This window comes from Crocodylus siamensis, chromosome 8, assembly GCF_052110815.1.
Source record: "Crocodylus siamensis isolate JL-2025a chromosome 8, ASM5211081v1, whole genome shotgun sequence".
Lineage (NCBI taxonomy): Eukaryota > Metazoa > Chordata > Crocodylia > Crocodylidae > Crocodylus > Crocodylus siamensis.
The window spans coordinates 19,757,535-19,784,473 of record NC_143402.1 but is presented as its reverse complement, the minus strand read 5'-3'; the positions used below and the strand labels follow the sequence as shown (position 1 = coordinate 19,784,473).

Genomic DNA, 26,939 nt, shown 5'->3' with positions numbered 1-26,939 from the left:
CTTTTAAAGCAACCATTAACTTACTAGATACATATACTATCAATTTCAAAGCAGCTATTAGAGGCCTAAGGCCCTCTTCAAAATAAGGGAATAGACTTTTGCACAGCATTAAAGTTGTAGTGCCAGCTGTCCTAGTAGCTAATGAGCATTGTTTTCATTGAGTTGTGAAACCTGCCAGTGCTGGTCAAGTGTGGAGCCTTTCCTCAGCGAGTAGGCTGTGCCCTTAAATGCCGAGCACAGTTTATAAGTTCTAGAAGGTGAATAATGCACTTTAATGCCATCTTTCTGTGTACCCAGATTGCAAGGCAGTTTTGTAGCCCAAGCTTTAGTAAAGTGTATTACTTGGAATCTATAAAAGGAATAACAATCTAGATTTTATGGGATATTGTTGCTTTTCATTAATTCCCTCTTATTTCCCTTTGTGAAAAGCTCTGGTGATCCACAGCAGGTCTGAGCAGCTCATCTTATCTACTGAGTTACATTAACAGCAAAAAAATATAAGAAATGTCATACTGGGTCAGGGTTTACCTAGCCCAGGAGTGCTCAACCTCTGGCCCAAGAGCCAAATGTGACTTGCAGAGCCATGGTGTCTGGCTTGTGGGGTGCTCTATGGCTTGGGAAATATGGTGATAGGGGAACAGTGGCAAATCAAAATTCTAAGTCCCATGTATATGGGTCGGAGCTGGGCTACACCGGCAGAGCCCCATCCGGCCATGCAGAGGGTGGAGGGGGGGCAGCCTGGCCCCAATCCAGCTTCATGGTGGAAGGGGACTTGCCCTGGCCCCAACCTGGCTGGGTGCAGGCAAGGGGGGTGGCCCCAACTGGGAGGAGGAGGGTGTGCATACTGACCCCGACCTGACTTTGTAAAGGGGACATGATCTGGCTCTTACCTGGCTGTGCTGAGTGAGGCTCGTGGCCCAGCTCTGCCCCACCCAAGAGGGCTTGGACTTTTGCCCGGGGGAGAAGGGGTGGCAGTATTACTTTAGACTAGTCAGCCTCACCTCCGTCCCCTGAAAAAGTGTGGAGCAGGTCCTCAAAAAATCCATTTCTAAGCACTTGGAGGAGAAGGTGATTAGGAACAGTCATCATGGATTCACCAAGGGCAAGTCATGCCTGATCACCCTGGTTGCTTCTATGATGAGAGGACTGGCTCTGTGGATGTGGGGAAGGCAGCAGACATAATACACCTTGATTTTTGCAAGGTTTTTGATACCATCTCTCACAGCATTCTTGTAAGCAAAATAATGAATTATGGGTTGGATGAATGGACTATAAGGTGGATAGAAAATTGGCTGGAGCATCAGGCTAAAGGGTAGTAATCTATGGCTCAGTGTCTAGTTGGCAGCTGGTATCAAGTGAAGTGTCCCAGGGGTTGGTCCTGGGACTGGTTTTGTTCAATATCGTCATTAATGACCTGGAAGATGGGATGGACTGTACCTTCAGCAAGTTCATGGATGACACCAAGCTGGGGGGTGTAGTAGATACATTGGAGGGTAGGGCTAGGATTCAGTGTGACCTAGACAAAATGGAGGATTGGGCCACAAGAAATCTCATGAGGTTCAACAAGGACAAGTGCAAAGTTGTGCACCAGTACAGGCTGGGGGCTGGCTGGCTGGGCTGCAGATCTTCAGAAAAGGACCTGGGGGTTGCAGTGGATAAACTGAATATGAGCCAACAGTGTGTCCTTGTTGCCAGGAAAGCTAACAGCATGCTGGGCTGCATGAGTAGTGGTGTTGCCAGCAAATGAGGGAAGTCATTATTCCCATCTATTCAGCACTGGTGAGGCCACATCTGGAGTACTGTGTCCAGTTTTGGGCCCCCTGCTACAGAAAGGACATGGACAAATTGGAGAGAGTCCAGCAGCAGGCAACAAAAATAATGAGGGGGTTGGGGGACATGACTTGTGAGGAGAGGCTGAGGGAACTGTGTTAATTTAGTCAGAAGAAATGAATTTAAGGGGGGATTTAAAAGCAGCCTTTAACTCCCTGCAGGGTGGCTCCAAAGAGGATGGAGCTGGACTGTTGTCAGTGGTGACAGATGACAGAACAAAGAGCAATGGTCTCAGTTTAGGTTAGATATTAGGAAGCATTTTCTCACCAGAATGGTAGTAAAACACTGGGATACGGTACCCAGAGAAGCTCCATCCCTGGAGGTTGTTAAGATGTGGCTAGATAAAGCCTTGCCTGGGATGATGTAGTTGGGGCTCATCCTGCTTTGAACAGAGGGCTGGACTAGATCAGTGGTTCTCACCCTTTTGCACCTTACATCCCACCATTTTGTCAAAAAACCCTGGTCCCACCATGATAAAAACAAAATCCCACAAAGTTGCAGTGTTTGAGATATGCATTCAAGTGCAAACAACTGACTTTGTTCAATCAGGAAATGAGTTGAAGTCCCATCTACACGAACTTAGTGTCCCGTCGGTGGGACACGTCCCACTGGTTGAGAAACACCGGACTAGATGTGACCTCCGGGGGTCCCTCCCAACCCTCATTTTCTATGACTCGAAGGTGCAGTGAGGGAGGTTTCGTTTGGATACTGGATTTTAGGAAAAACTCTCTCGCTAAGAGGGAGGCGAAGCGCTGGGACGGGTTGCCTAGAGGTGGTGGGATCTCCATCATTGGGATGATCTAGTTGGGGTGATCTGGTTGGCTGGGATGACCTAGATGCGGAGGGTCCCCCTTTGAGCAGGGGGTTGGTCTAGATGTGACCCCTTGAGGTCCCGTCCAACCCCAGCTGTCCATGACGATCTGCCAGTGACGTGCGCAGTGCTGCCCCCTGCCCCCACCCAGGGACAGAGGTTGCAGGGAGCTTGCTGAGCTCAGCCCGGGGGAGGAAACCTCTCCCCCTGGCTCCAGGCCACAAACGCAGCCGTCCTACGCCCAGCCCCCCCGTGTGCGGCTCCGCGGGCAGCGAGGGACTCCGCGCGGTGCACGAAACGCGCCTCGCCGCTCCGCTCCAGTCCGCTCCTCCCCGGGGCATTTTGCCCTGCTCCAAAATGGCTGCCGCGGCTTCGCGCGGGTGTCGCGATGTTTAGAGCGGGAGTTGCCCGGCGCAGATGGCGGCGGCAGCACCATGGAGCACATCACCACGCCCAAGGTGAGGAGTCCGCGACAGCTCCCGCCCCGGCATGGGCTCCGGCCCGGCCTGGCTCCCTCTCCTCCCTCGTCCCCAGGAGGCCCCGGAGCTGCCCCCGTGCTCGGGGCCTTCCAGCTGCCCTCGGGGCTTCGGCCCCTGCTCCCACGCCCCGCACCACAGGCCCGGTTGAGAAGCCCTGAGGGGACCGGGTCCCCGGTTGAGAAGCCTAGATGGGGCTGGGCGTCAGGGCCGCCCCCTCGCCCTGCTCCACGTTTCCAAAATGTGAGCATGTCCACGACACATGACACGGGCATCCTGCCCTGCATACTCGTGCGCCTCCCTGACAGAGCGTGTCAGGCAGGCAAATGCGCATTAACGTTACAGTTTAGAGACTGTCTAAATCCGATTCTGGGATCCAGGTTGTAGCTGTATGGGTCGAGAGGAAGTGGCAATTGGGACTCATTGGCAATGAGTCCCGATTGCCTTGTCCTCTTGACCCATATGGCTACAGCCTGGATTACCTGAAGGCCCCGATTGCCTAAAGCAGATTTGATAGTTCATGTTTATTTTAATGAATGCCCTATTCTTGATCTCCCGGGTGCCTCATTTGTCTTCATGTGATTTACATCAAATTTCCGGGGACTCCAGGACAACCCCAACTGGAGTTCTTTCTGCACAGGACGCTGTCCTCGCTGCATGCTGGCAGCTTACAAGCGCCGTCCTTTCCAGCGGTAGTTTGCATCCTGCTTTAGAGCCAGGTTAAAGGATCAAAAGTTGGTTCGCAAGCTGGGGTAAAGCTAGCAGTGACTGGTAACTGGCTTATTTCAAAGCAAGTTAAGATCCATGCCGAATAATCAAAATTATTTCCTTACTTTTTAAAGAGAAGAGGTGTGAATAGGGCTAAAGGTTTTAACATGTATGTAGGTCCTGGCTTAGCTGTACTGTACTTGTTTTCCTTTGGGTTTTGGAACTAGGCACAGAAATTTCCACTCCTAGGTCACTTGCAAATGAATTCTGGTCACATCAGGTCGGGGTCCAGCTGATGATTCTGTGCTTGCTTTCACCTCTTTGGAGTAAATTTACTTGCTGTACAGGCCTATCAATAGGTCTGGTAGAGGGAAGCTGAGAGATTTTGGTGAGATGAGGTGGATGGTCTTGAACTGCTGCTTCCCCTGTGGCCAATCTGTAGGTAGGACTTGGAGCCTGTCTTATACTGTGTTACTTTGGAAGATGGACTTTCTCACAAAATATTCCAAAGATCAACATTTGTTTTCATGATTTTTTTGGTGTTGACAGAAAATCTAACCTTTCAACAAAAACTTTCTTTAGAAGTTCTAAAAAAAGATTTTTGGTTGAAAAGTTTGACTAGCACCTCTGGTCAGCCTGTTACAGCTTGTTAGGACTGATTCAATTTTAGATCCACGTAAGTTCCAGGTAATGCTTTATGTCTTTGCTTTCATTTAAGAGTATATTTTTAAAGTCCCTCACATTTTGCTCAAAAGGTTCACTTTCGAGTTTGGGGAAGTCAGTCAATTTGATGCAGCTTTCAGATATTTTCTCTGATCTGTAATACAACAGCAAGAGGCAGTGGGGAAGTGGAAGCAGAAGGGAGCTCCTGATCTTTGATTTGGTTGGAGGAGGATTCTTTAAATTTACAACTGTTTCTTGCACTAGAAAGTGGTAGCAATCAGCAGGTAACTTAATTAGAGCAAGTAAACTCTCAGGATGGTGGATACTGTTGCAAATGTTACTGTTACCTCTCTCAGTTGCAGAAAGCATATCCTGCCAGCTCCTTGTTCATTGATATGGACTAGCCGTTAACATTAACCTTTTATTCATATGTTCTATAATGCGTGCAAGGATCCATTAACTACTGATGTTAGTTCTTCGGCACTTTAATACACATAGGGCTTGTTTTTATTGCACGGGTAAAAAAACATTATGAAAGTTATTGGTATGCATTGAAATGCAGTGGGAAAGGATCAGCAGTCTGAATCTTCAGTTTCAGTTGCTTAGCATTTTACTTTCTACTGAAATTTTCAATTTTGTTTCAGGTCAGTGACTATCTTTTACATGCATGCAAAGTTATTTCCTAACTTTTTGCCTGATTTTTTACTCATCTGCTAATATTAAATTCTTTTATCTGCTTAGTGTCCTTTTTGAGACAGAGATGCCTGAATAAAAGGTCTTAATTAATTTGTTTTTTCTCCATTTTTTTATGTTGCAGGTAGAAAATGTTAAATTACTAGATCGTTATACAAACAGGAAGCCAGCAAATGGGACACTCTACCTGACAGCTACCCATCTTATCTATGTGGAAGCTTCAGCTGAAGTTCGAAAAGAAACATGGGTATGTTGTAATGTGTGCTATTTTTTTTCCCCCCAAATGCATATATAAAAATTGCTGATGCTAGTTTTGTCTGTAATTGCAGGCTTTTAAATTTTGAAGACCTACTAATAGCATTTTTATAGCACTTTACTTCAAAGTGCTGTATAAAAATAGAAGTCTTCACCAGGGAAATGGGTACAGCGGTAAAGTGACTCGATCAAGGTCACAAAGTGAGTCGGTGTTAGAACTAAAAATAGAATGTAGCTTGTCGGACTTTGTTCTCCAAGTTTAGTACTTTGACAGGAGTTAAAAGTACTAAAGACAAAGACCTAGCAACTTGTTATTATTAGTAATAGTAATTGTGGTTCCTTTGGTTTTTATTTCTAAAAAAAAATAGGTGAAGGTACAGTTACAACTGTCTTCCCTTTATAAGCAGCTCTCAAGTGCAGCAAGCACACATCTTTATTATATTACCTTGGGTTCTACAGAATTTTCAGCGGAAGACCTTTGAACCTTTTTTTATTCGAGTAGGTTCAGCATCTTCAGAGTTGTTGTTTTGGCTTTTTCATAATGTAATTCATGAACTTTGGAAACGATGCAATAGTTGGTGTCATTATATGTGAGCAGTGTAAATATTTTTCTAACTTTCCACATAAAAATAATTTCCAGTGTCACAAATAGTTTCCACCATAGCTCTTATTTTCCTTTCTTCATTTTTACTGTGTAAAGAAAATGCATTATCATCTCTCCCTTCGTTAACTAACTCAAGTTGAATGACTGTTTGTATTTTTAACATGACTTGATAAAAAGTCATTAATTCGTAGAGAATAAGCCTGTGTATTGCAAAATTTTTGTATCCAGTCTTAATCCTACAACCAGTCAGTGAAGTTTGAAAGACTTTCCCTTCCTGTTTTTCAGATTCTACATCATCATATTGCTACTGTTGAGAAGCTGCCTCTGACCACAACTGGATGCCCACTGCTTATTCACTGCAAGAACTTCCGTGTGGCACACTTTGTCATCGGACATGAACGGGACTGCCATGAAGTGTATACCTCCTTGCTTAAACTTTCACAGCCAGGTGAGTGTGAGTCTGTTTTGAAATCTGTAAATGTAATTAGCTGGCAGGTTTGTTTTTGCAGCAAGGGAAGTTATTATCAGGCTGTTGGCTTTCCTCAGTTGGGACAGAAAGGAATGATTTGAAAATGCAAACTAATTTCATTACTGCCAGCTGCTCTTTGTGCTGCAGCAGTTTGCTGTGTAAAGTTCTGGCCCTTGAATAAGGCCACTGGCTTGCAAGAATATACGTTTTGTGTAAATAAGGGTGTTGGAAAAGTCCTGAGGAAAGAATTGCGAGGTCCTGTGGAACAGCCGCACAGGCTTTTGCACTCTCTAGGCGTCCTCTTCTGCTTGCTACTCCAGGGCTTGCAGAACCACATTTGGAATTTCAGAGTCTCAACGCTGTACTTTCCTCTGGGGTCCCTAAATAGCAATTGCCCATGAGAACTCCAAACAAATGAACATGTAAAATGTCATCTGTCTGCCCTAGTCTTGAATTCCTAGGATCTCTTCCATTTGTGCTCAGACTCTTTTGTTTTCTTGCAGAAAAGCAATCTACAGTGTTTCCTCCTTGGGTTTTTCCCCCTACCGTCTCAGGGCAGTTTTTCCATATTTGGGACTCTCCCTTAATGACCTTTTCCAGCCCCTTGTTAAGGAAACCTAACTTCTGTGGGGATGTCTGATAACTAACTGCCTCACTGTGAGATGAAGACATGAGGGCTAATTAGGCCAGATTCTTATTACCCCTTTCTGCATTAATGTGGATTCTGCATTACCCCTTTCTGCATCCTATTACTCACTTTTGAAATGTTTGTCTGTGCTCTTTCAGAAGAACACGTCAATGATGTTGAAAAGACTGCGTGATAAAATGGGGAGGGGAGGCAGGCCAAAGAAGCCTTCTGTATATGGGCAGCACCAGCAGGGACACTGCGGATGTGAAAGGGCTGATTATAATTACTTTGTTTTTAAATGACCAATTTTAGTTATAAGCCAATAAGCGGGGACATTTTGATTCTGGGTATTGTTTATTTTAATCTGTGGCGTCTCTACTTTTTTTTTTTTTTTGCTTATTTTCCTAAAGAAAGGTTGATTCTCATAGTTTAATGTAATTTGGTGGTGTCTTTTTGCTAACTAGGGTGATGCATTTTGACTATATACATTTATTTAAGTAGTTATATCACTTCGTGGCCTTTCTGGCTCAGGTAATCTGTATTCAATTTCTTCCTCTCCCCTTTATCGCATTATAAGGTCTTTGTGATCCATGTCAAGTGGTTTTGGATAGAAACTGCAGTTCAGTTGGATTTGTCAGTGTGACTATATTAAATGTACTGAGTGTGTGAGGGAAAAGTTAATCAGGATATATTTTTTGCACATAAAATTGTTATGTGAAACAAGTAATCATAGGTAATTAATCTCATCCTCATGCTTTGTTTTTATTCATCGATTAGAAAAGGAGAGTAAGGTGTTCTGCTTTTTAACCCCCATTCAGTTTCTCATTGTCACTGAACTAGTCGGTTTCATGTACAAACTGAATAAAGTAAAACATAGAAAATGTTCTCTCTGCACCTGCTGAAGAGATGTTGTCAAAGCTGGTTTACTACTTCAGAAGACACTGGTTCCAGCGCCCAGGCATTGGCTTTTAAAAGCTCAGTGGCTTGCTTGTATCCACGTCAAGAGGAGCCCTATTGCATGAACATCATCTTCAAAGTGTTTAAAAATTAAGCCTTACCCTTTAGGGCCTGGGTGAGGCTTTTATCCTTTCAGAATTCTCTTTAAATGGGTTTCATTTTATAAAGTGAAATGTGGATTTCTTTTGTTTTTGTTAACCTGTTTTATATCCACTTAGGTGTAGACTTCTACCCTGCTGCCCTAGGAAAGTGCCTTATCCCCAGTACAGACCATCTCAAGGCCTGAATTAATAGGTTGATGTTGGGTGCTCCCAGCAAGGGTGCCATTTACAATGGAATTTTGTGGTATTGCCAGCTGTCTACTGGAAAATGACCATGGGACAGAGATTTGCTTTGTATTAGCTGTCAAATAATAGTTATGACAATGCATTCAGTTGAAGTTTTGTTGACCTAGACTAATTTCAACAGTTGCATTCCCCTAACTCTTAAACTATCCAGTCTCCTCCTTTATGCAGTTTTAATTCTAGTACTGCATGTGACATAGGATCATAAATAAGCTTCTGGTGTTGTGCAGAGTGCACATCACTGCTTATAGCTATGAAATGCTACAGGTTTACTGTAGCATCCCTATGAGGGGGTAGCTGGAGCAGTAAAGGAGGGAATTATTAGCCATTTCCCTTTTCCAGCCAGTCAGTGTCTGATTTGGTAAAGTAGAATTCAGTCATCTGGATTTATTTTCACTTTGCACTGCTAGGGATGTGTAACCATGTTAACTTTGTTCTGATGGACAATGTTTGTGTGCTTGCACTCATGAATTAGACTGAGTGCTCGTTGTTACAACAAGTGTATAAGGATTTCCTCAAGGCAAATACGAGAAAAGTTTTTAACAAACAACTCGTAAAGCAGTAGTTCTCAGCCAGGATATTGTGGCGCCCAGATCCTTTGAAGGGTGCCACCACGTGTGAGGCAATAAGTAAGGTGTGAGATGCTAGTTATGTAAACCCAGCTCAGGCTTGCCCCTGTGTGGACAATCCCCAACACCTACTGCCCAGTCCCTGTTAGCACTGTAATACATAAATTATTTTTTGAAATTGGGTGACAATTACCAGGAGTCATGGAGCCTTGTGTCCAGTGAAGGGTGCCTTTAGTCCAAAAAGGTTGAGAACCGCTGAGTACAATTACTATATACCATAATCAACCAGTACTGCACATAGAGTGACTTGCTTGTGTTTTTCATCTCCTGGTATAATATAATGAAGTGTGTGTTTCTAAGCCTTCCAGTTACAGTACTATTTTCTGAGGGCTTCAGCCAGTATTCATTCATTTGGAACACTTCTGCTGGATGGTGATTTGCATAGTGACCCTGAGAAAACCTTTAAGACTAAGTGGCAAACCTCATTTTTCTGTGTAAGAGTTTAAACTTTATAACTCTCTCATGATTTAATGTTTTATTTTGTTTCCACAGTGAAACCTGAAGAACTTTATGCTTTCTCTTATAACCCCAAAATGCCTAAAGATAACCGTGAAATTGGATGGAAGATGGTTGATTTAAAAGTAGATTACCAGCGAATGGGGATTCCGAATGACTACTGGGAAATAACAGATGCTAATAAAGACTACGAGGTAATTCTGGTGCAAAGTAATTGCGGTTGGCACAGCAATCCCTTCTGTTGTTCTGATGATGTGTGGCAACCCACTGACCGCTACCTCAGCAGTACCATGGAGGAGTGAGTCAATTGGGTTTAGCTGAAGCAACAACATCTTGTGAAATCTGATAGCGATACTGTAAAAGAACAGAGCTACCCTGATAGAGCTAGGTAGATATGAGGTAGGTAGAACAGAGCTAACAGATACTGTAAAAGAACAGGGTTACCTTGATTTGCTTGATCACACTGATAAAGTAGCTGATAGTCATTTTTCTAGAGAAGCCTCAAACCACTTCTCAGCCCACTAGAGAAGCCTCAGACCACTTTTGCCAGTCCTCAGGAAACTGATGTTTTTTAGCTTCCCAAAGTAAAAAGGGAACCCCCATCCCAGCATCTCTGTACTCTGGTGGGTAACTGCCATATAGAAGAAGAATGGAACAATGGTGTGTCCTGTAGGTGGTACCAAAGGTGGTGTGGGGGAATAATAGCCAGCTGGCTAATTCTCTGTTCTATCTAGAAAAAAAGACTTCATCCCCTTGCCCTTAATAAAATGTCACTGCCATTTCCCTGCTTTCTTTCCAACCTTGAAGCAATATAAGGCAAAAAATAGTTTAGGTATGCAAAATATCATGTATTCAAAAATCATAACTTTCTGCTGCTTTTGATGTTGTAAAACGTTTTTTGGCTAAAAGGCGTAGAAGACAGATCTGAGAGAGATGGAATATAATATACTAAATTGTTACTCAGCTTGAATCCCTTTCACATATTCCTGCTACCTTGTCTTGGGTACCCATCAAGGCACACAGGCCTCAGCTTTCAGAACTTAGTAGTAATTTGAGACCTTTTAAGGGAAGCTGACATCTGAAGATGTGCACCCAGTAATTTTTGAAGCTTTAGGTCCCAGGCTGTAACGCTTACTTTTTTTTTTGATTTTCTCACTTTTTTTTTTCCATTTCCTTAAGGTTTCTAGCTTTAGATTTAACCCATAAAACCTCAAAGTCAAATGGTGAGAATAGATTTTATGTATGTGATTATACACATTTAAGTGATTCACACTTCATTTGAGGTGTTGAAAATTAGGTGCCAGAATAGCACTTGTATTTGAGGAAGTCAGAGATGTGTGCTGAGAACTCACTCTAAGATGCATAGGATTCTGTAGGGAGCATTTTTATTTTGTATAATTTAAGAACAACCACTTCTTTATATCCAGTCTTTGTTCCTACACACAAGCTGTTAATTTGCTGGAATACCAAAAGGAGATCCTACTGAAATGTGTTTGTTGTATGTAGTCTTGCTTTTTGCATGTGTTGTTGCACTGTTTCATGATGTAGAAGAACAAATTGAAATCATACCACATATTCAGGTACCACATACATTTTATTTCATGGTTCCTGGTAGATTCTTGTTTTGCTGCTTCTGCTGAGAGATGCAATTGAATCTATCAAGATAATCCATGGGTACTGTGTATTAATGCTAAGAAACAAATATTTAATTTCTCTATTAATAGTAATAACTGATAAGTATTGTAATATCTGTATCTCTCTCTACTTCCTATTTAGGTTTGCAACACATATCCTCCAGAAATAGTGGTGCCTAAAGCTGCTAGTAAGGCAACCGTGCTTGGAAGTTCAAAGTTCAGAAGCAGAGGGCGGATCCCAGTGCTTTCCTACTTCTACAAACAAAATAATGTTAGTTATGTTCATTTTACTCTGTTGTTCTTGTTGCCCTATCAGCGTTCAAGTGGAGGAGGATTGTGCTCTATTTGGAGCAAGAGGTTGAGAGCTGCAGCTCTTAGATTCTGTTCCAGTTTTCCTGTTGATTTGTTCAGGGTGTTCGAGCAAGTTAGTTGAAGCAAATTGGCAGGTTATCCCAGAACTGAGTTTGATGCAGGGTTTCCCCACCAATGGTATGTAGGTAGTAATAGCATATTTTCTAGGAAATGCAGACTTAATTGCTTCTTATATGCCATAAGGTCCTTGTATGAACAAAGCTATTCAAGTGCAATTAGTTTTAAACGTTCAGAGGAGTTCAGTTATTAAAAGTTTTCTGACATTTTCTTTCCTCTGCTCCTCTTTCCCCAGCTTTCCAAAATTAAAGAATGCTTGATATGACCCTGTCCCTTAAACCTACATAAAAGGCATGTGTGTTTCCTATCTTTTGAGTCTTCAAATTACCAAATTAGTTACTTTGGGCAATCTTTAACAAGTTGCATCTGAACTCAGCTAAATCTACCAAAGTCTGAACAGAAGGAAATAGTTTAGAACAACTACCTGATTTTATATTAACTGAGAATAAGTGAATTTTAACCTCACTGAATAATAGTGTAAGTTATTAACTTTGCCTTCTCAGCAGTGTTTTGGGCACAGAGGTTAGCAAATGCTTTCACAGTTAAATCGCTGACTCTTGGTCACTTCCTGAGGAAGTGTCTTCTGACCAAGAGATTGTATGGAGTTGTGTTGTTGGAAACAGCTGCAATTATATAATCGCGTACAGTGTTCCCTCAAGTCTGGAACGGTGCTACCATGTTAAAGTCATAAAGAAGAAAAGACAAAGCTGTTCTTCAACAGATTGAAGTTGAGTAGCGGGGCAACAAACAAACTGGTTAGGAGTCAGTCAGTAGAGGAGTGGACTTTAAGAAGGTGGTAAAGGAGGATGGGGAAGGGTGGATGGCTGTTTTCTTAGTACCATGTCCACTTCAGATTCCCAAAGCTCTTGTGAGGAGTAGATGAAAACACTATTAGAGTTATTCTTTCAGTCTCTCCATTTAATGGAAATTTTTCAATGAAACAGTAGAATCCTGGCAATATCCAGATATATTGTTCCTTGAAGCTATAAACATTGCTAGCTGTCTGTATTATAAGCTGTGTAAATTATCTGTTTCAGGCTGCCATATGCCGCTGTAGTCAGCCCCTTTCTGGGTTCAGTGCCCGCTGTCTGGAGGATGAACAGATGCTGCAGGCGATTAGACAGGCCAACCCGGGGAGTCCGTTCATGTATGTTGTAGACACAAGGCCAAAGGTATCACTTGATATAGGAGTTGTGGATGTTTTTAAAGTTCATATTTGTGTTATGGCAACACAGTTTCCATTGGATGCTGGTTTTCATATCCAATCTCATGAAGCATGAAGGAGCCTTTGTAAACCTATGCTAAAAGTATCAAGGTCATTCCTTCCTTGCCCATGAAGCTGGGTGTCCACCCGCTGTTACATTTTAATGGTGGATTTGGGATCCAGCTGCTGTTTTTGTCCTTAATGTGTCGTCTGCCTTCCATTAATAAAACTGCATTCATGTTAGGAGCACATCTATTTCTGGAGTATTATGGATTATTTGAGATTATAGTTAAGTACTGTCCAAGGTTAACAACAGTTTCATGGCTGAGTAGGATAGTGCATCGTTCCAGTCTGGAAGTTACACTCTGAATTTATCATTGAGATGGAAATGAGAATCTAAACTACTGTTTCCACAAGACTGAAGTGCCTATATCCATATCCACATTACCACCACTTCCTACCTATCTCCCTCTTCCCCCCAACACCAAATTCCCGGACCCATGGGGAGATCAGCCAGATCAGGCTGGCATGCAGGGTTCGTCTTTGGCTGATGTGCTGAGTCTGACCCAGCACATCGCCCTGGACCCATCATGTGGAGTCTGACTCCAGTGCTGCATGCCAGGGTGGACCAGGTGAGCCAAGTCTGAGACCACATGCTGGCTCTGGGGCTGTGTGCTGAGTTGGACTTGGTGCACAGCTCCAGAGCCAGTACAGGGCCTCAGACTCAGTGTGCTGAATCGGGCACTGCTTGTATGGCCTGAATGCCAGATTAACCCCCGCTGCCCATTTCTCCAAACACAGATGCCTCAGACCTCAGTTACTTGCTTGCACTCCGAGGTAACATTTCCTGCCCTCCCCTCCTCCCCCTGCTCTTCATCACCACCACTATCCCTTCAGTCCTTTCACAAAAAAAAGGTGTATATTATATTTGGGGGGCAAGTTATACATGAGAACAATATGGTATTTTGATGAGTGCCCCAGGGCATGTGCTTTGGCTGGTGTTTCTGAGAGCTAATCCCATTGCACCATTTAGGCTGTAATTATCATTCATCTGGCATTTTAGTGCCCCTCACTTGCACTTTCAGAGGTGTTCCACTGGCATTTGTCTTGAATTGCTGTTAGTGCAACAAAGGAGGGAATTATTAGCCACATATCCTCTTCCAGGCAGTCAGTGTCTAACCTGGCAAAGTAGAATTCATAGATTCATAGATGCTAGGGTCGAAAGGGACCTCAAGAGATCATTGAGCTCTGACTCCCCTGCCTAGGCAGCAAAGAGATGGGGTTAGATGACCCCAGCCAGATGCCTATCCAGCCTTCTCTTAAAGACCCCCAACGTAGGGGAGAGCACCACTTCCCTTGGAAGCCCATTCCAAAGTATGGCCACCCTTACTGTGAAGAAGTTTTTCCTGATATCTAGCCTAAATCTGCTCTCTGTCAGTTTGTGACCATTGTTCCTTGTTACCCCAAGAGGCGCCCTGGTGAACAGAGCATCTCCAATCTCTTGCTGCATCCCCCTAATGAATTTGTAGGCGGCCACAAGGTCACCTCTCAGCCTTCAATTCAGTTATCTAGATTTATTTTCACTTTGCACTGCTAGGGATATGTAGCCATGTATATCTCCCCTCCCCCATCTGCCTCTTTTATTTAGTGGAGGTAAGCTACTCTGTTTCCAAAAATCCATAATTTTGAGACTGGAAGGTAAAAGTGAGCTACTCATTTGAGCATTAAAGATCTTTCAGTAGTTTTGATAATAGTTCTGACTAATTGTTGTTTGTGGACTCAGCATTTTTCCAAACTGCTTCCTACATTTCAGTTGGGTTCTTGCTGCTCTAAGTTTAACATTGCTGGGCACTATTAAAATCTGCCATGTTTTCCCCAAGGTGGCTATAGTTCAGTGACGAATTCAATGATCTCTTGTAGGAGTACTGTTTGTAAAATGTTTTGGAAGCCTGTACTATTTCTAAAGCACATGTATATTTATGGTGTTTCTGTAAAGATGCTCCTACTGGATGAAGGAGCTAGGTCCATCTGTAACTAGCACTTTGAGCTGATTCATTTCTCCCCAATCCCCTCCTTACAGTTTTTGAGTTAAAAAGAAAATGAGTCAAACCTCTCTGCCTGATAACAGACTTGTCAATAGTAAGACCAGCATAAAAAGCTTGTCTAAGGAAGCCTGAAATTGGCATCCAGGTTTTTCATAGGCTTTTGCTTTGTGTTAACTCACAGCTGATGCCTATGTAATTGTAATATAACTATTGGAAACAATTTATAAAGCAAAAAATACTTCTATGAATGACTTTGCTTGATATTTGCTCTGGGAAATGAAAAGCGTTTCCAAGCCAGGTTCATTTATGCATTTTTTTCTGTATAATTTCTTCAGTTAAATGCCATGGCCAACCGAGCTGCAGGAAAGGGATATGAGAATGAAGATCACTATGACAACATTCGTTTTAAGTTCATTGGCATAGAAAACATCCATGTGATGAGGAATAGTCTGCAGAAACTCCTGGAAGGTAAATTTTTCACTTTTGGCTGCTCTGTGTAGTACTGGTAACTGTTGCTTGATATAACAGCCTTACCCATTCTGGAATAAGTACAGTATATATGTGCACTTTGAGGGCATGGGAAAGGAAACAAATTAGCAGAGGAATTCTTGCCTTTGTGCTCAATTTACTGAAGTGGATAAAAGTGATCTCTTTTGCAAAACTAACTGATACTAAAGTATTTTTAAAATGTCTGGCAAGAAAGAAATTCTTAATTTTATCCTAAAATTAGAATGAATATTAGTATTTAAATATCCTACAACATATAAATCTCTTAACTGTTTATACAAATTAAAGCACATTAAAAAAGGACTGCAGTATTTTGCCACTAGTACAGTTTATCAGTTAATTGGTGAAGTATTGAAATGTGACTAAAGTGTAAGGGTGTGTGGTTTTTTTGTTTTTGGTTTGTGTTGTAGTTTGTGTGATGCGAGACATTTACAGAGTTCTGTAGGAAGGCTGACAACTATATAGAAAGACATGACAAATGAAAATGTGTGTGTGCATGCAAAAGCAAGTACAAATCTAGACTGCTGTGTGAGGTTTTGAGCTATCAAAATTTAGGTAAGACTTTCAGGAACTGAGGACCTGATTCGTCTCTCATTCCTATGATTGTAAATAGGAGTAAGTCTTTTGAAGCTGATAGCTGTGTCGTGTTACAAAAGTGATGCTAGAAATGGTAATGAAAGAAGAGCATGAATATTATCGTAGTACTCTGGCTGACTTATTGACAATACTCTTAGTATTATGCTGCTGGCAGGGGGTGCTGAGAAGCGCTGTAAGCTGATGCTGTTAGACCTGTTGCTCAGCCTTATAAACAAAGCATAGGTGCCAAGTGTGTGGAGCCCGAGGGCCTTGGCCCCCTTTGGGAAAAGGACTGTCAGGGGCCCACACCTGAGGAAAATTACATAATATTTCTATATTTTCTGTTGTGCAAGTTGGATTCAGTTATGTTGAGCATGCTGGATGTAAGGTGATGTGCTTAGGAATGATGACTGAGGCCCTGAGCTATTACCAGGGATCCAGGTTTTTTGTTTGCTGCAGAGAAAAATAGATAGATTTTCTCCTTTAAAGGAAAAAATGTGGGAAATGGTGGGCAGAGTTCTGGCCTGCAAGAGGCTGTTTGGGGCTGGAGGGAACAGGGAGGGCAACTGGTGCCAGGGGACACCATGTGGATATATGCTTGCACATGCACGTGGGGGCAAAACAGTAGTGCAGAGTGTCTCCTGCAGGTAAATCTATGGGAGTGTGAGGGGACAGGGGCAGAGGTGACTCAGTGGGAGGAGCATGTGCTCCCCAAGATTTCTGTGCCGACAGTGGGGCATTGGGCTGCAGTGGGACCACACCAGTTCTGGGGCAGGAGCCACCTCCGTGGCTCAGTGGGTGGGACCCAGCGTGGGAGGTAGAGCCATACTGCCATGACCACCAAGAGGTCAGTGCACGGAGTTGTCTCTGCTGCTGGCGAGCAGCACAGTGCTCCTTGTGTCCCCAGTTGCATCCTCACACCCCACTGGGCACAGAAATCTCGGTGGGCACGTGTTCCCCATGCCCTCCACTGTGTAGCCTGTGCCGCCTCCTGTCCCCTCACACATGTGTGCCCACACACGCATCCCGTTCCTCATAAACTGGTGGGCAGGGGTCATATATCAATCATCTTAAGCCCCCTCCCGCAAAAATAAGTAAGTGCCTATGAGGCAAAGGATAAGTACTTGTATATTATTCTCATTTTGTTTTGCAGTCACTAATGTAATGGTTGTCTAACTATGAAGTGATCAGATCACTGATGTTACAGATCAGCTGGCTTGGTAGCATCCACAATTTAGAAGTGACCTTGGGGTACAATCCAGAGATTCATGGGATGCAGAAGATGACATGAGCCAAAGTACTACTCCTAAAGCACCTTTTGCTGGGTGATTTATTTTGGGATGAAGAGGCAGAATAAGTGCTGCTCTTTTGCTACAAGGCCTTGACAGTAATAAAACGTCTGTCATAGTTGCTGAGGGAGAATTGCACTGTAATGCTTTTCAACATAACATCTGAGCCCTTCTCAAGGTTAAGACATTATTTTCCTCTAGAAATTAGAGCTCTCCATCTTTCTCATAAGCCAGTTTCCTACAGTGATTACTTGGTGGAGGTGATTGGATGTGAGCAGTGGCAGTGAAGGGCTGGAGAAAACCATAACGCCTTAATCACCTACCTTGGACTGAAGCATGCACTTTTTGAAATAAGATTTTGATTATAACAGTGGACAGCCAAAGGAGGCCAGAGTTATTCCTTATTAGATCCTGGACCTTCTGTAGTCTAAAAAAATGGTTTGTACACAAAATCGTGCAGGTGCAGAGAAAATTGATGCCTGTATTTCAACAATCGGAAGAGTCGTTTTAAGAAACAACGCAAACTTCTTCCTGTTATGTGGGAAAGAGTAGGAAGAGGAGACAGATCTCGTGTGCTAGGGATTTAGTTTTTGGCATCTCAGCTAATTCTTCTATTTCTATGTTGTCAGTGTGTGAAACAAAATCTCCCTCCATGAGTGATTTCCTTACCGGCTTAGAGAACTCGGGCTGGTTGCGGCACGTTAAAGCTGTAATGGATGCTGGTGTCTTCCTTGCCAAGGTAAAACTCCTACTCCATGTGAAATTTTTAAGAACATATACACTACTATTAGTGACAGTTGTGAAAAAAGACTTGCTACAGCTGTGGGTAAGGCATAATGACTGGACTCAACTATAGAAAAAGAACCTGCAGTGGCAGGGCTTAAAGTGGGTGACCTAACTGGCTCTAATGCCTATCTTCCATGCTTATGCTTTCTTACATGAATTGAAATGAACCTATCCTTGTATTCTGACAGAAACAAATGTACCTCCTATTATTTGATTTTACTTATTTCCATTTGAATAGTTAAAAAGGACATTTGTACAGACATCTGACAGTATTGCATACTAGGCCTGTGTGAATAGGGAAGTATTCAATTCAGATTCGGCCAATTTGGAGGACAGTGATTCGATTCGGATCTCTGTCCTGAATCTATTCGGCCAAATCTTCCGAAGCTGATTCAAAGAGATTTGGTGATTTGGATTGGCCAAGAAGAGGCAGGCACAGCCAGGCAGCTCCTCGTGCTGTGCGTGCTTCTCTCTGGGCAGCGGGAACTGCAGGAGAAGCCCCCATGGCTGGCCTACCTAGCCCCGGCACTTAAAAAAAAAAAAAAAAAAAGCCTGGCACTCACCAGTTGCAGGAGTGGCACCTGAGGCCTCTGGGTGCTTGTGGCAGAGCCCCATGTGTAGTGGGGGGCAGTGGGGATCCCTCCCCACCCCCGCTTGGCACCTGCGCTGCAGCTGCCCAATGATATGGATGCAGCGTGGCTCAGCAGGATGCCATGCGCTGCCTGGGAGCTGGGGCTGAGTGATACTGGGCTCTGGGTGACTGCTGGTGCTGCCCCAGCTCCCAGATAGCACGTGGCACCCTGGCAATCGTGCTGCACCCGCACAATGCGACAGTTGCTGCGCAGGTGCCAGGTGGGGAAAGGTGATCCCCGCTGCCCCCCAGTGTTCCATGCTGCGCAGAGTGGGGGTTTGCCATGAGAGCCCAGAGGCCCCAATCACCGCTCCTGCAGCTGGTGACTGCAGAGCTTTAAAAAAAGAAGAAAAAGCCCTGCACTCACTGGATCTGGCAGTGGCAACCAGGGTGCCTCTGAGGACTCGTAGCAGGGCCCCCCCTGCAGTGCAGGGCAGCAAGAATCGCCTATTCCATGATCTTCTGAGGTCCCTTCCAGCCTTAATGTCTATGAAATGCTCCCCCACCCCACCCTGGCTTGGCATCTGTGCGGCAGCTGCCCCATGGTGCAGGTGCAGCATGGCGCAGCAGAGTGCTACGGGAGAGCTCAGGCCACTGGGGCTGAGTGCTGCCGGGCTCTGGCTGACATGTGGAGTGCCCCAGCTTTCAGACAGTGAGTGGCACCCTGCCGAGGTGCATTGCACTCATGCCATGTGGCAGCTGCCACATGGGTGCGAAGCGGGGGTGTGGCTCTACCACAGGCCCTCAGAGGCCCCCAGTTGCTGCTTCCAGAGCCAGTAAGTGCAGGGCTTTGTTTCTTTTTCTTTTTTTTTTTTTTTCTTTTAAAGTGCTGGGAGGCTGGGCTGGGCTGGGCAGGGCAGCCATGGGGTTTCTCCTGCAGCTCCCCTGACTGTGCCTGCCTCTGCCCCAGCGGGAGGAGCCATAGGGGCTCTTCCCTGCTGCCACATGCACAGCTGCTGTAGGTGGGCCTGAAGCAGGTGCAGCTTGCTTCGGGCGGCAGCATGGCATAGTGCCTGCACCCAGCACTACCATGTGCATCAGGGCTGGAAGCAGGGGCTTTGCCACGCTGCTGCTTGCCAGCTAGCATAGAAGGTGCAGGATGTGGGTGTGGCAGCATTGGAAGCAGGGGCTGTTCCCTGCTGCCACTTGCCCCCTTCTGCCTGGAGTGAGCTGTACCTGCATCCTGCACTCTCCCCTATGTGCCCCCCACCCCAGCTGGGCCCCAGCCCCAATCCCTCCCACCCCCAACAGATTTACCAGCTGGAGATATCTGTCAGCTGCCTGTTTAGTCTATGGCCGAATTTCTGAATCAGCTGAAACTTTCCTGAATCTTTTTCCAAATGATTCGGGGCTTTTACTTGGTCTCCCAATATGATTTGGATTCAGAGATTCATTCCCCGAACCGGGCTGAATCTCCTGAATTGAATCGGCTGTCAAAGCTTCACACAGCCCTATTGCATACAATACCCAACTTTTTCTAAACTCTTCATTGGTTGTCAAACACTCTGGTACTTGAAGTGAGGGGTTATTGCTGGAAGTTTGTTTTCTGTTGTCACAGGGTGCAGACAGACTGTTTAATTTTGAACCTTTAACCAAGCTTTTGTCTTCCCAAGGACTTTTAGGAAGAGTGTGACCTAGCAGAATGAGAGATCTTGCCACATTGCCCAATTTTTTAGTAACAAATAGATATGCAGAAAGTGACTGGCAGAAGTCAGTTGTCTTGCATAAATACTTCATAGATTTCATAGATATTCGGGCTGGAAGGGACCCCAGAAGATCATTGAGTCCAGCCTGCTGCCCAGGGGCAGGAAATCAGCAGGGATCATAGGATCCCAGCAAGATAAACATCCAAAAGTGTCTTGAAGGCATTCAAAATGGGTGCTTGAACCAACTCCGGCAGCAGTCTATGCCAAACCTTGGGGGCTCGGACAGTAAAGAAGTTCTTTATGTCCAGCCTGAATTGGTGGTGGTGGAGTTTGTGACCATTCGATCTTGTCATCCCTTGGGGCACTCTGGTGAACAGACATTCCCCCAGATCCTGGTGAACACCCCTCATAAACTTATAGGTGGCCACCAGATTGCCCCGAGATTTGCTTGAGAATCATCTATGGATGGAAGCCAGTGTTTTACTCGCTTTACTAGCCGCAGCATCACATTGAAGGCTCGTGTTTATCTTGTGGTCAATAACGACCCCCATAGTCTTCTCTTGCTCTTTTTAGTTATGTTGTCAGTGTATTTTCAGAGATTACCTTTGTTCCTCTAGGGAGGTGAGCATGCTGGTAGGGAGGGGAAGACTGCAGCAAGACCTGCGTAGGTTACAGGGGTGAGCTAACAAAAACACAATGTGTTTCAATACTGACAAGTGCAGGGTGCTTCAGGGAGGGAGGGAGTGGGGCAGGTGCTGCCCAGCCAGGGCGGTGAATGTGACTCCGGGGCCAGGAGCAGGACAGAGCCACAGACAGCTCATCCAGGGGGCATGGCTGAGGGAGGGAGGGAAGATGGCTCCCTGCTGCTATGTGCACCCGCATGGGGGGCATGTGCCCCCACTGGATTTGTGTGCAGGGTGCGGGCAGGCTGCCTGCTACAGGCCCAGGGGGCTAGGCCAGGACTGGGAGTGGGTTGGGCTCAGCTGTGTAGGGCAGATGGCAGTGGTGCTGGAAGGGGTGGTTATGGGGAGTTTTGGGGTGGCTCCAGCCCCCTAAGCCCTCCTGCCAGGACTTCCCCTCTTGGACCACTCTGCCCTGCTGTCTTATCCTCAGGAGCCCCACACTGCAGGGTGGGCAGGGGGCATGCAGTCAGCTGGGGGGGCTCCCAAGGGAAAGGCAGCAGGGGTGGTGTTGGGGGGGGGAGGTTGGAAGGCTATAGGCACCCCAAAATTCCTTGTAGGCACCCCTCCCAGCGCTGCTTCCACCACCACTTGTTCCGAGCCCAGCTGCAGCCTGGCCCCCCCACCCCAGGAAGAGGCTGGTGCTGCCCCTGGCCCTGAGCATGCAGTAAACAGCCTGCATACCTTGTGCACAAATCTGAGGGGTGCAAATGTCCTGCATACATTCCCCGTGGGTACATGCAGCGGTGGGGACCCATCCTCTCCCTCTACACCCTGTCCCACGCCCCCTGGATGAGCTGCCCACAGCTCTGTCCTGCTCCCGGCCCCGGGGTCTCATTCACCACCCTAGCTAGGCAGCGCTTGCCCCTGCCCCATTCTCTCCCTCACGAATCTAATCCCCCCATGCCCCTTCTCCCCTACAGACTTACTGGCAGGACGCTGCTTTCCAAGCTACCTGGCTGCATTCTTGTAAATTGGCTATTGGATTGGTATCAGCCAATATGACTGGTTAATAATTGACTATCTGTATCAGCCAAGAAAATCTTTATCGGGCCACCCCTAGTTTCTGCCCATGCAGAGGATTTGCATGAATAAAACCTATGCTCATCCACTACTCCCAGTTTATTACCCCAGAATTGTATATTTTGCTCTGAAAACCCTTTCAAGTGAGGAACATATCTTATTTGTTCTCTAATGAGCCTGCTATGTCTTTTGCAAAAATACACTATTTACTTGAATGTAAGACAAGAGTGTTCCCCCTTAAACAGCATGGGGAAAAAGCACTGTAGTCTTATATTTGAATGCAAAGTGGAGAGGGGAGCAGGTAGCTGCTGCTGGTCTGACTGGCGTTGAGCCCCTCTTTCCCCCAATTCCCCTCTGCAGCTGCTTTACACCCCACCCCTACTGTCAGGGGCAGCTCAGCTCTGGCTGGGGTCTCTCTTCAGCACAGAACACATGGAAATGCCTTTCCCTGCCTAGCCAATCAGTAGTGCTGAGACTGCTGCATTGTCTGCCTGGCCAGTCAGCTGTAATGACACTGATGTGAAGGAGCAGAGACTGGGGGGAGTTTGGAGCAGGGGGCAGAGGCTGTGGGGGGTGCAGGTGGCCGGGGGAAGAAGTGGGCAGGGCAGAAGGCAAGGGGGCCACCTGAACCACCTCCCCCCAGTCTCCAAGCCAGCCACTGCTTTCCTTGCTGTAGCAGTGCGGAAGGGGGAGGGGAGGATTCAAGACATCCCTCGAATACTTAGATTTTATGCCTGTAAAATTATGAGAAACTTATACATTTTCCAAATGTAGAATCTAATTATGGGGGTTGTCTTATTTGAGTAAATACAATAAGTTATAAATCTAGGAATAGAGGAAGGGATATTAAAACCCTCCAGCCTTGTGCCACAGCTTCTGTCCTTTCTTGCTTGTTCAGGCCTGGTTGTCTGAAAATTAATGATCACTTTATTGCTATCTATATGCTACATTGTTAGCATGCTCCCTCTAGTTCTGTCCTGTTCTATTCAATATAAGTTCTTGGACTTGTCTAATGTAGCTCCTTCCAGTATATTATTAAGTGATGTGACTACTATGTTGCATGGTGGGGTAAGGAATTGTATAAGTAAGATTCTGTTTTAACTGCATCTTCAGATTGTTCCAAATCCTATGAGCGCCTTTAGCTTTTGTGAGTTAGTTCCACAGTCTCAGGCTGGCCTCCCAAGAAAGCTACCTCCTGCACAGACAGACTTCACCCTTGCAGTATAAATGTCCGTTGCACCTAAAGTAATCGAGTTGGCTGTGGTATTCATTCTCAAGCTGTAGGTGATCATTGAGGTATTCTGGGCTCAGAAGGAGCACCTCCAAGAAGAGGACTGAGACTTGGAAGTCTGTTCAGTGATGCCAGGGTAGAGAGCAGACAATAAATCTTAGGCACTTGACAGCCCAGGTTGCTGAAGAGGCATGCTACAGTGTTCTGTACTAGTTACAATTTCCAAAGGGCTGGTGGCTTCATGCCCAGGTATGTTGCTTTGCTGCAATCCAGACATCAAGTGACCTTCTTACCCTTGGATTTTAGGCAACTTTCATAAATGAATAGTAGACAGAGATGTAAGGACTGTCTTTAGCTTCAATAACAAGAGTAGCAAGTTGCCAAGTTGTGTTCTGTTTTATTCTCTTTGCAGGCTGTGAAAGATGAGAAAGCCAGCGTCCTAGTGCACTGCTCTGATGGATGGGATCGCACAGCTCAGGTCTGCTCACTGGCCAGCCTCTTTTTGGACCCATTTTATAGGACATGTAAAGGATTCATGGTAAGAACAGTAGTGTTCCACATTTTAAAAATAAAATCAACTCTGACAACTCATTCTTGAAGTTGTTTGGAATGTAAATAAACTCTAATTAAACATTTTGTACTGCTTCTAGCAACTGACTTTAACGGACTCAATGACCTATAGACATGGAGTTGTTTTCCTGTAAAGTTATAATCACTCTGAACAGCATTGGCACAACAGCTAGTACATGATTTGTAATTCCCAAGTCTCTGTATTCATGTTTATCCTCTAATGAGCCATCTCAGCAAGCTGCTTGCAGGTATAGGGTGTGAACATGACAAAGGCTTATCAAGAGGATGGGGAGGGAGCTTGTTTTTAAAACCTACTGTGTAGCAAATTATCTTGTCTGTAGAAGTTCATATTGGGTGACATTTATTTCTGTGCAGTGGGCCAGCATAAGTCTTGTGCATCACTAAAGCCCTGTTTTAACACTCTGCACCTGGGTGAATTATCCATTTTCTTTTAAAGAAATGAGTTGCTTTTTTGTACTAAGTGTTCACTGTCAAAATATAGCTTTGCATAGTTGGCTACATGTTGCTGCTTCCTATTAGGAGCCCTGTAGGGAAGCCACTGTTTTTGGCCCTTTAAGGGAAATTTAAACTCAAAACACAGCTACCACTCACCATGCTAGTGTGTTTGCTGCTGTTGGTCTGCTGGTTTTATACAGAGCTGGATTCTGCTATGGTATTCTTTTTAACCCTTAACATTCTGTTGCAACCTGAGAATCAACAATGGCTTGCTTGATGTATGGGGCATGACAAGTGTTGCAGTGACAAACAATGAGATGTGATCATATTGGAAGCAAATATACTGAAATATTTTGTATTCTTTTGTTAAGAAGACAAAATACCTTGCAAATCTTAAGACAGTGATCAGAATTAGATGAGTTTAACAAAAACCCTAAACCTCACAAAATATTAAAGTGAGCAATAGAGCTTGCTTAACTGCCAAATAACACATGTTCTTTCTCTTGTTCTTTAAATCCCCGGATGATTGGTGACCTCTGGGCTCACTTTACCATATGTTCAGAGGTGTAGCAAGCTCCTTCAGTGCCCAAGGCAGGTGTAGGGAGTGGGGTAAAGATTATGCAGACCACTGTAGAAGAGGACAGAGTCTTATCTGTCCCTTATCTATGCTCTGATATGGCATTTGCTACTGCAGTAGCAGTGTGGTCTTTGGCTGCTGGCAGTGGGGTGCAGACTGCACAGCAGCTGAAGTAGTCCTTGGGTGCCCTGTTTACTCACCTTTCCTAACCAGGTATGCCACTGGGTGCAGGACTGTGCCTGTTGTGGCAAAGGTTCCCCAGGAAGTGGGATGGGTGTCATTCCACTTGCCCCCAAATTCACTCCTGGGTGAGGGGCTGCACCTACCTGCCTCCTAATGGCTAGGCAGAGCAGAGCTATTCTGATAGTAGCAAAGATGCCTGGTGGGTTTGGGGGGCATTTGATAACCTGTCAAAGATGCCATCCCCCCTGACCTGCCTCCACCCTGGGGCTGCTGCCCTATTTGCAGCCCTGCAGATACACTACTGAATATATTCTAAAAAAGATGCCTTTTAGAGCTGTGATAATTGATCAAGATTAAAGCACAGATTTGTTTATTCAGCATCTCATTACATAATTACTTGTGAAGGAAAATACTGCTCCCAGACATGTTCCCAGATTTAATGCAGCTTTAATCAATCCAGATATTTTTATTTTAAGTAAACATAGACAGAACCCATCCAGCATTTTTAATGTTAATGAAAAATATGCGCAACCTGTGCCATGTGATACAAAATAACATGTAAAGAGTGTTCAGTTATTTTCTTTTTATAATTCTCAGTTATGATTTACTACTCTGTCTTTTCTAATGGAAGCAGTTGTGTTGCAGAATAAATGGATGCTTTCAGCATATATCTCAAGAGAAAAATGTTGAGGCTGCTTGGGTCTTGAATAGGTTTGTTTGGGTATTATGGGTCTGTAATATGCTTATCACAATTAATAGAGCAAAAGCACTCAGTATGATGGAACAAAGGATCTTAAAGAAATGCTAATCCAATTTGGAATAAATTTGTATCCCCATGGAAGTCTAATACTGTTGGTGAATTACTCCCAACCCATAAATCAAATAGCTAATAAATAGGCAGTGCATGACAGATAATACCTACCAATGTAAACTATGAGATTGTTAATGTAATGCGTTTCATTTTTTCCAAGCAATTTAATTATTTTCTTTTGCTTTCTTTCTCTGAACGGAAGGTTCTAATAGAAAAGGATTGGATTACAGTGGGCCATAAGTTCTCACACAGGTAAAAGCAGATGACATTTTGGTTACTAATAAGGAGAAGGTTTGAAGGCAGATTGTAGCTTTCATGTGTTTAGAGTGATATTAAGTATGAAATATTAAGGTTTTAAGCAGATGTTTTGCCTGTTGTATGCAGAACTGTTTGCCTTGTATACTGATAGGAGTTAAGAAAAAACCCTAACAAATGTTTTCAAAGTATTTACAATGTGTAAAACATTCATTTCAGCCTGTAAGATAAGTATTAAACAAACTATGCTCAGAGCATAAGGATCATCAAGTAGAGAGAATAACATTTTTGGTACATTTATGGAATGGAAGTCAAATTGGTGTTTTCTTAACAAATGCAGAACACAGAGGCTTACTGGAACCAAACTAATGATAGGAGGAAATGGTCCAAGCTGTTTTATAATAGTAAATGGTGGCGAACTGGTGCTCTGTACTGAGTTGAATTTTATTTCCTGATGATAACTGTGCAAATAACTCCTATTTATACTTGAAATCAGTCAACCTTTTTTCTTAGAAACCACACCCTGGAAATAAAACCCATGTAGCGATCCTCATAATGTTTTCTTCAAAGTGATCCAAGGGTGAACTTTAGCTCAAACGACCTAATTCTAAAGTCATTATTTCTGCTTCAGAAAGGACCATTTTCACCCTTTTTTTTTTGCCTTGAAGGCCAAAAAGGTAAATGTGTTTTTCCCAATGTAAAGGAAAAGCTGTTCGAAACTTTGCTAAGCTCTTATGAAAGACTGACTTTTCACCACTGCCTACGGAAATAGTTTTTCTAGTAGTGGTCTGTGCCTAGTACTTCCAAGGAAGGTTAATCTCTCCCTTGTAATTTGTCCATCGTGTGTACGGGAGCAAAACCAATCTGCCTTGCAGTGTAGTTG

The 26,939-nt window shown here is 44.4% G+C and overlaps 1 protein-coding gene across 1 annotated transcript in view; it reads left to right on the top strand.

The window, feature by feature from the left end:
- The first annotated feature begins 2,795 nt into the window (after positions 1 to 2,795).
- Positions 2,796 to 26,939, top strand: part of MTMR8 (myotubularin related protein 8) — a 32,473-nt gene continuing 8,329 nt past the window's right edge. Inside the window, exons 1-10 of the mRNA XM_090060206.1 lie at positions 2,796 to 3,099; positions 5,306 to 5,428; positions 6,326 to 6,488; positions 9,560 to 9,717; positions 11,300 to 11,428; positions 12,624 to 12,758; positions 15,171 to 15,303; positions 17,837 to 17,946; positions 23,617 to 23,742; positions 26,004 to 26,053. Of these exons, the coding sequence (XP_089916332.1) occupies positions 3,076 to 3,099; positions 5,306 to 5,428; positions 6,326 to 6,488; positions 9,560 to 9,717; positions 11,300 to 11,428; positions 12,624 to 12,758; positions 15,171 to 15,303; positions 17,837 to 17,946; positions 23,617 to 23,742; positions 26,004 to 26,053 (1,151 nt within the window). The 5' untranslated portion in view covers positions 2,796 to 3,075. The remainder of the gene's footprint in view (positions 3,100 to 5,305; positions 5,429 to 6,325; positions 6,489 to 9,559; positions 9,718 to 11,299; positions 11,429 to 12,623; positions 12,759 to 15,170; positions 15,304 to 17,836; positions 17,947 to 23,616; positions 23,743 to 26,003; positions 26,054 to 26,939) is intronic.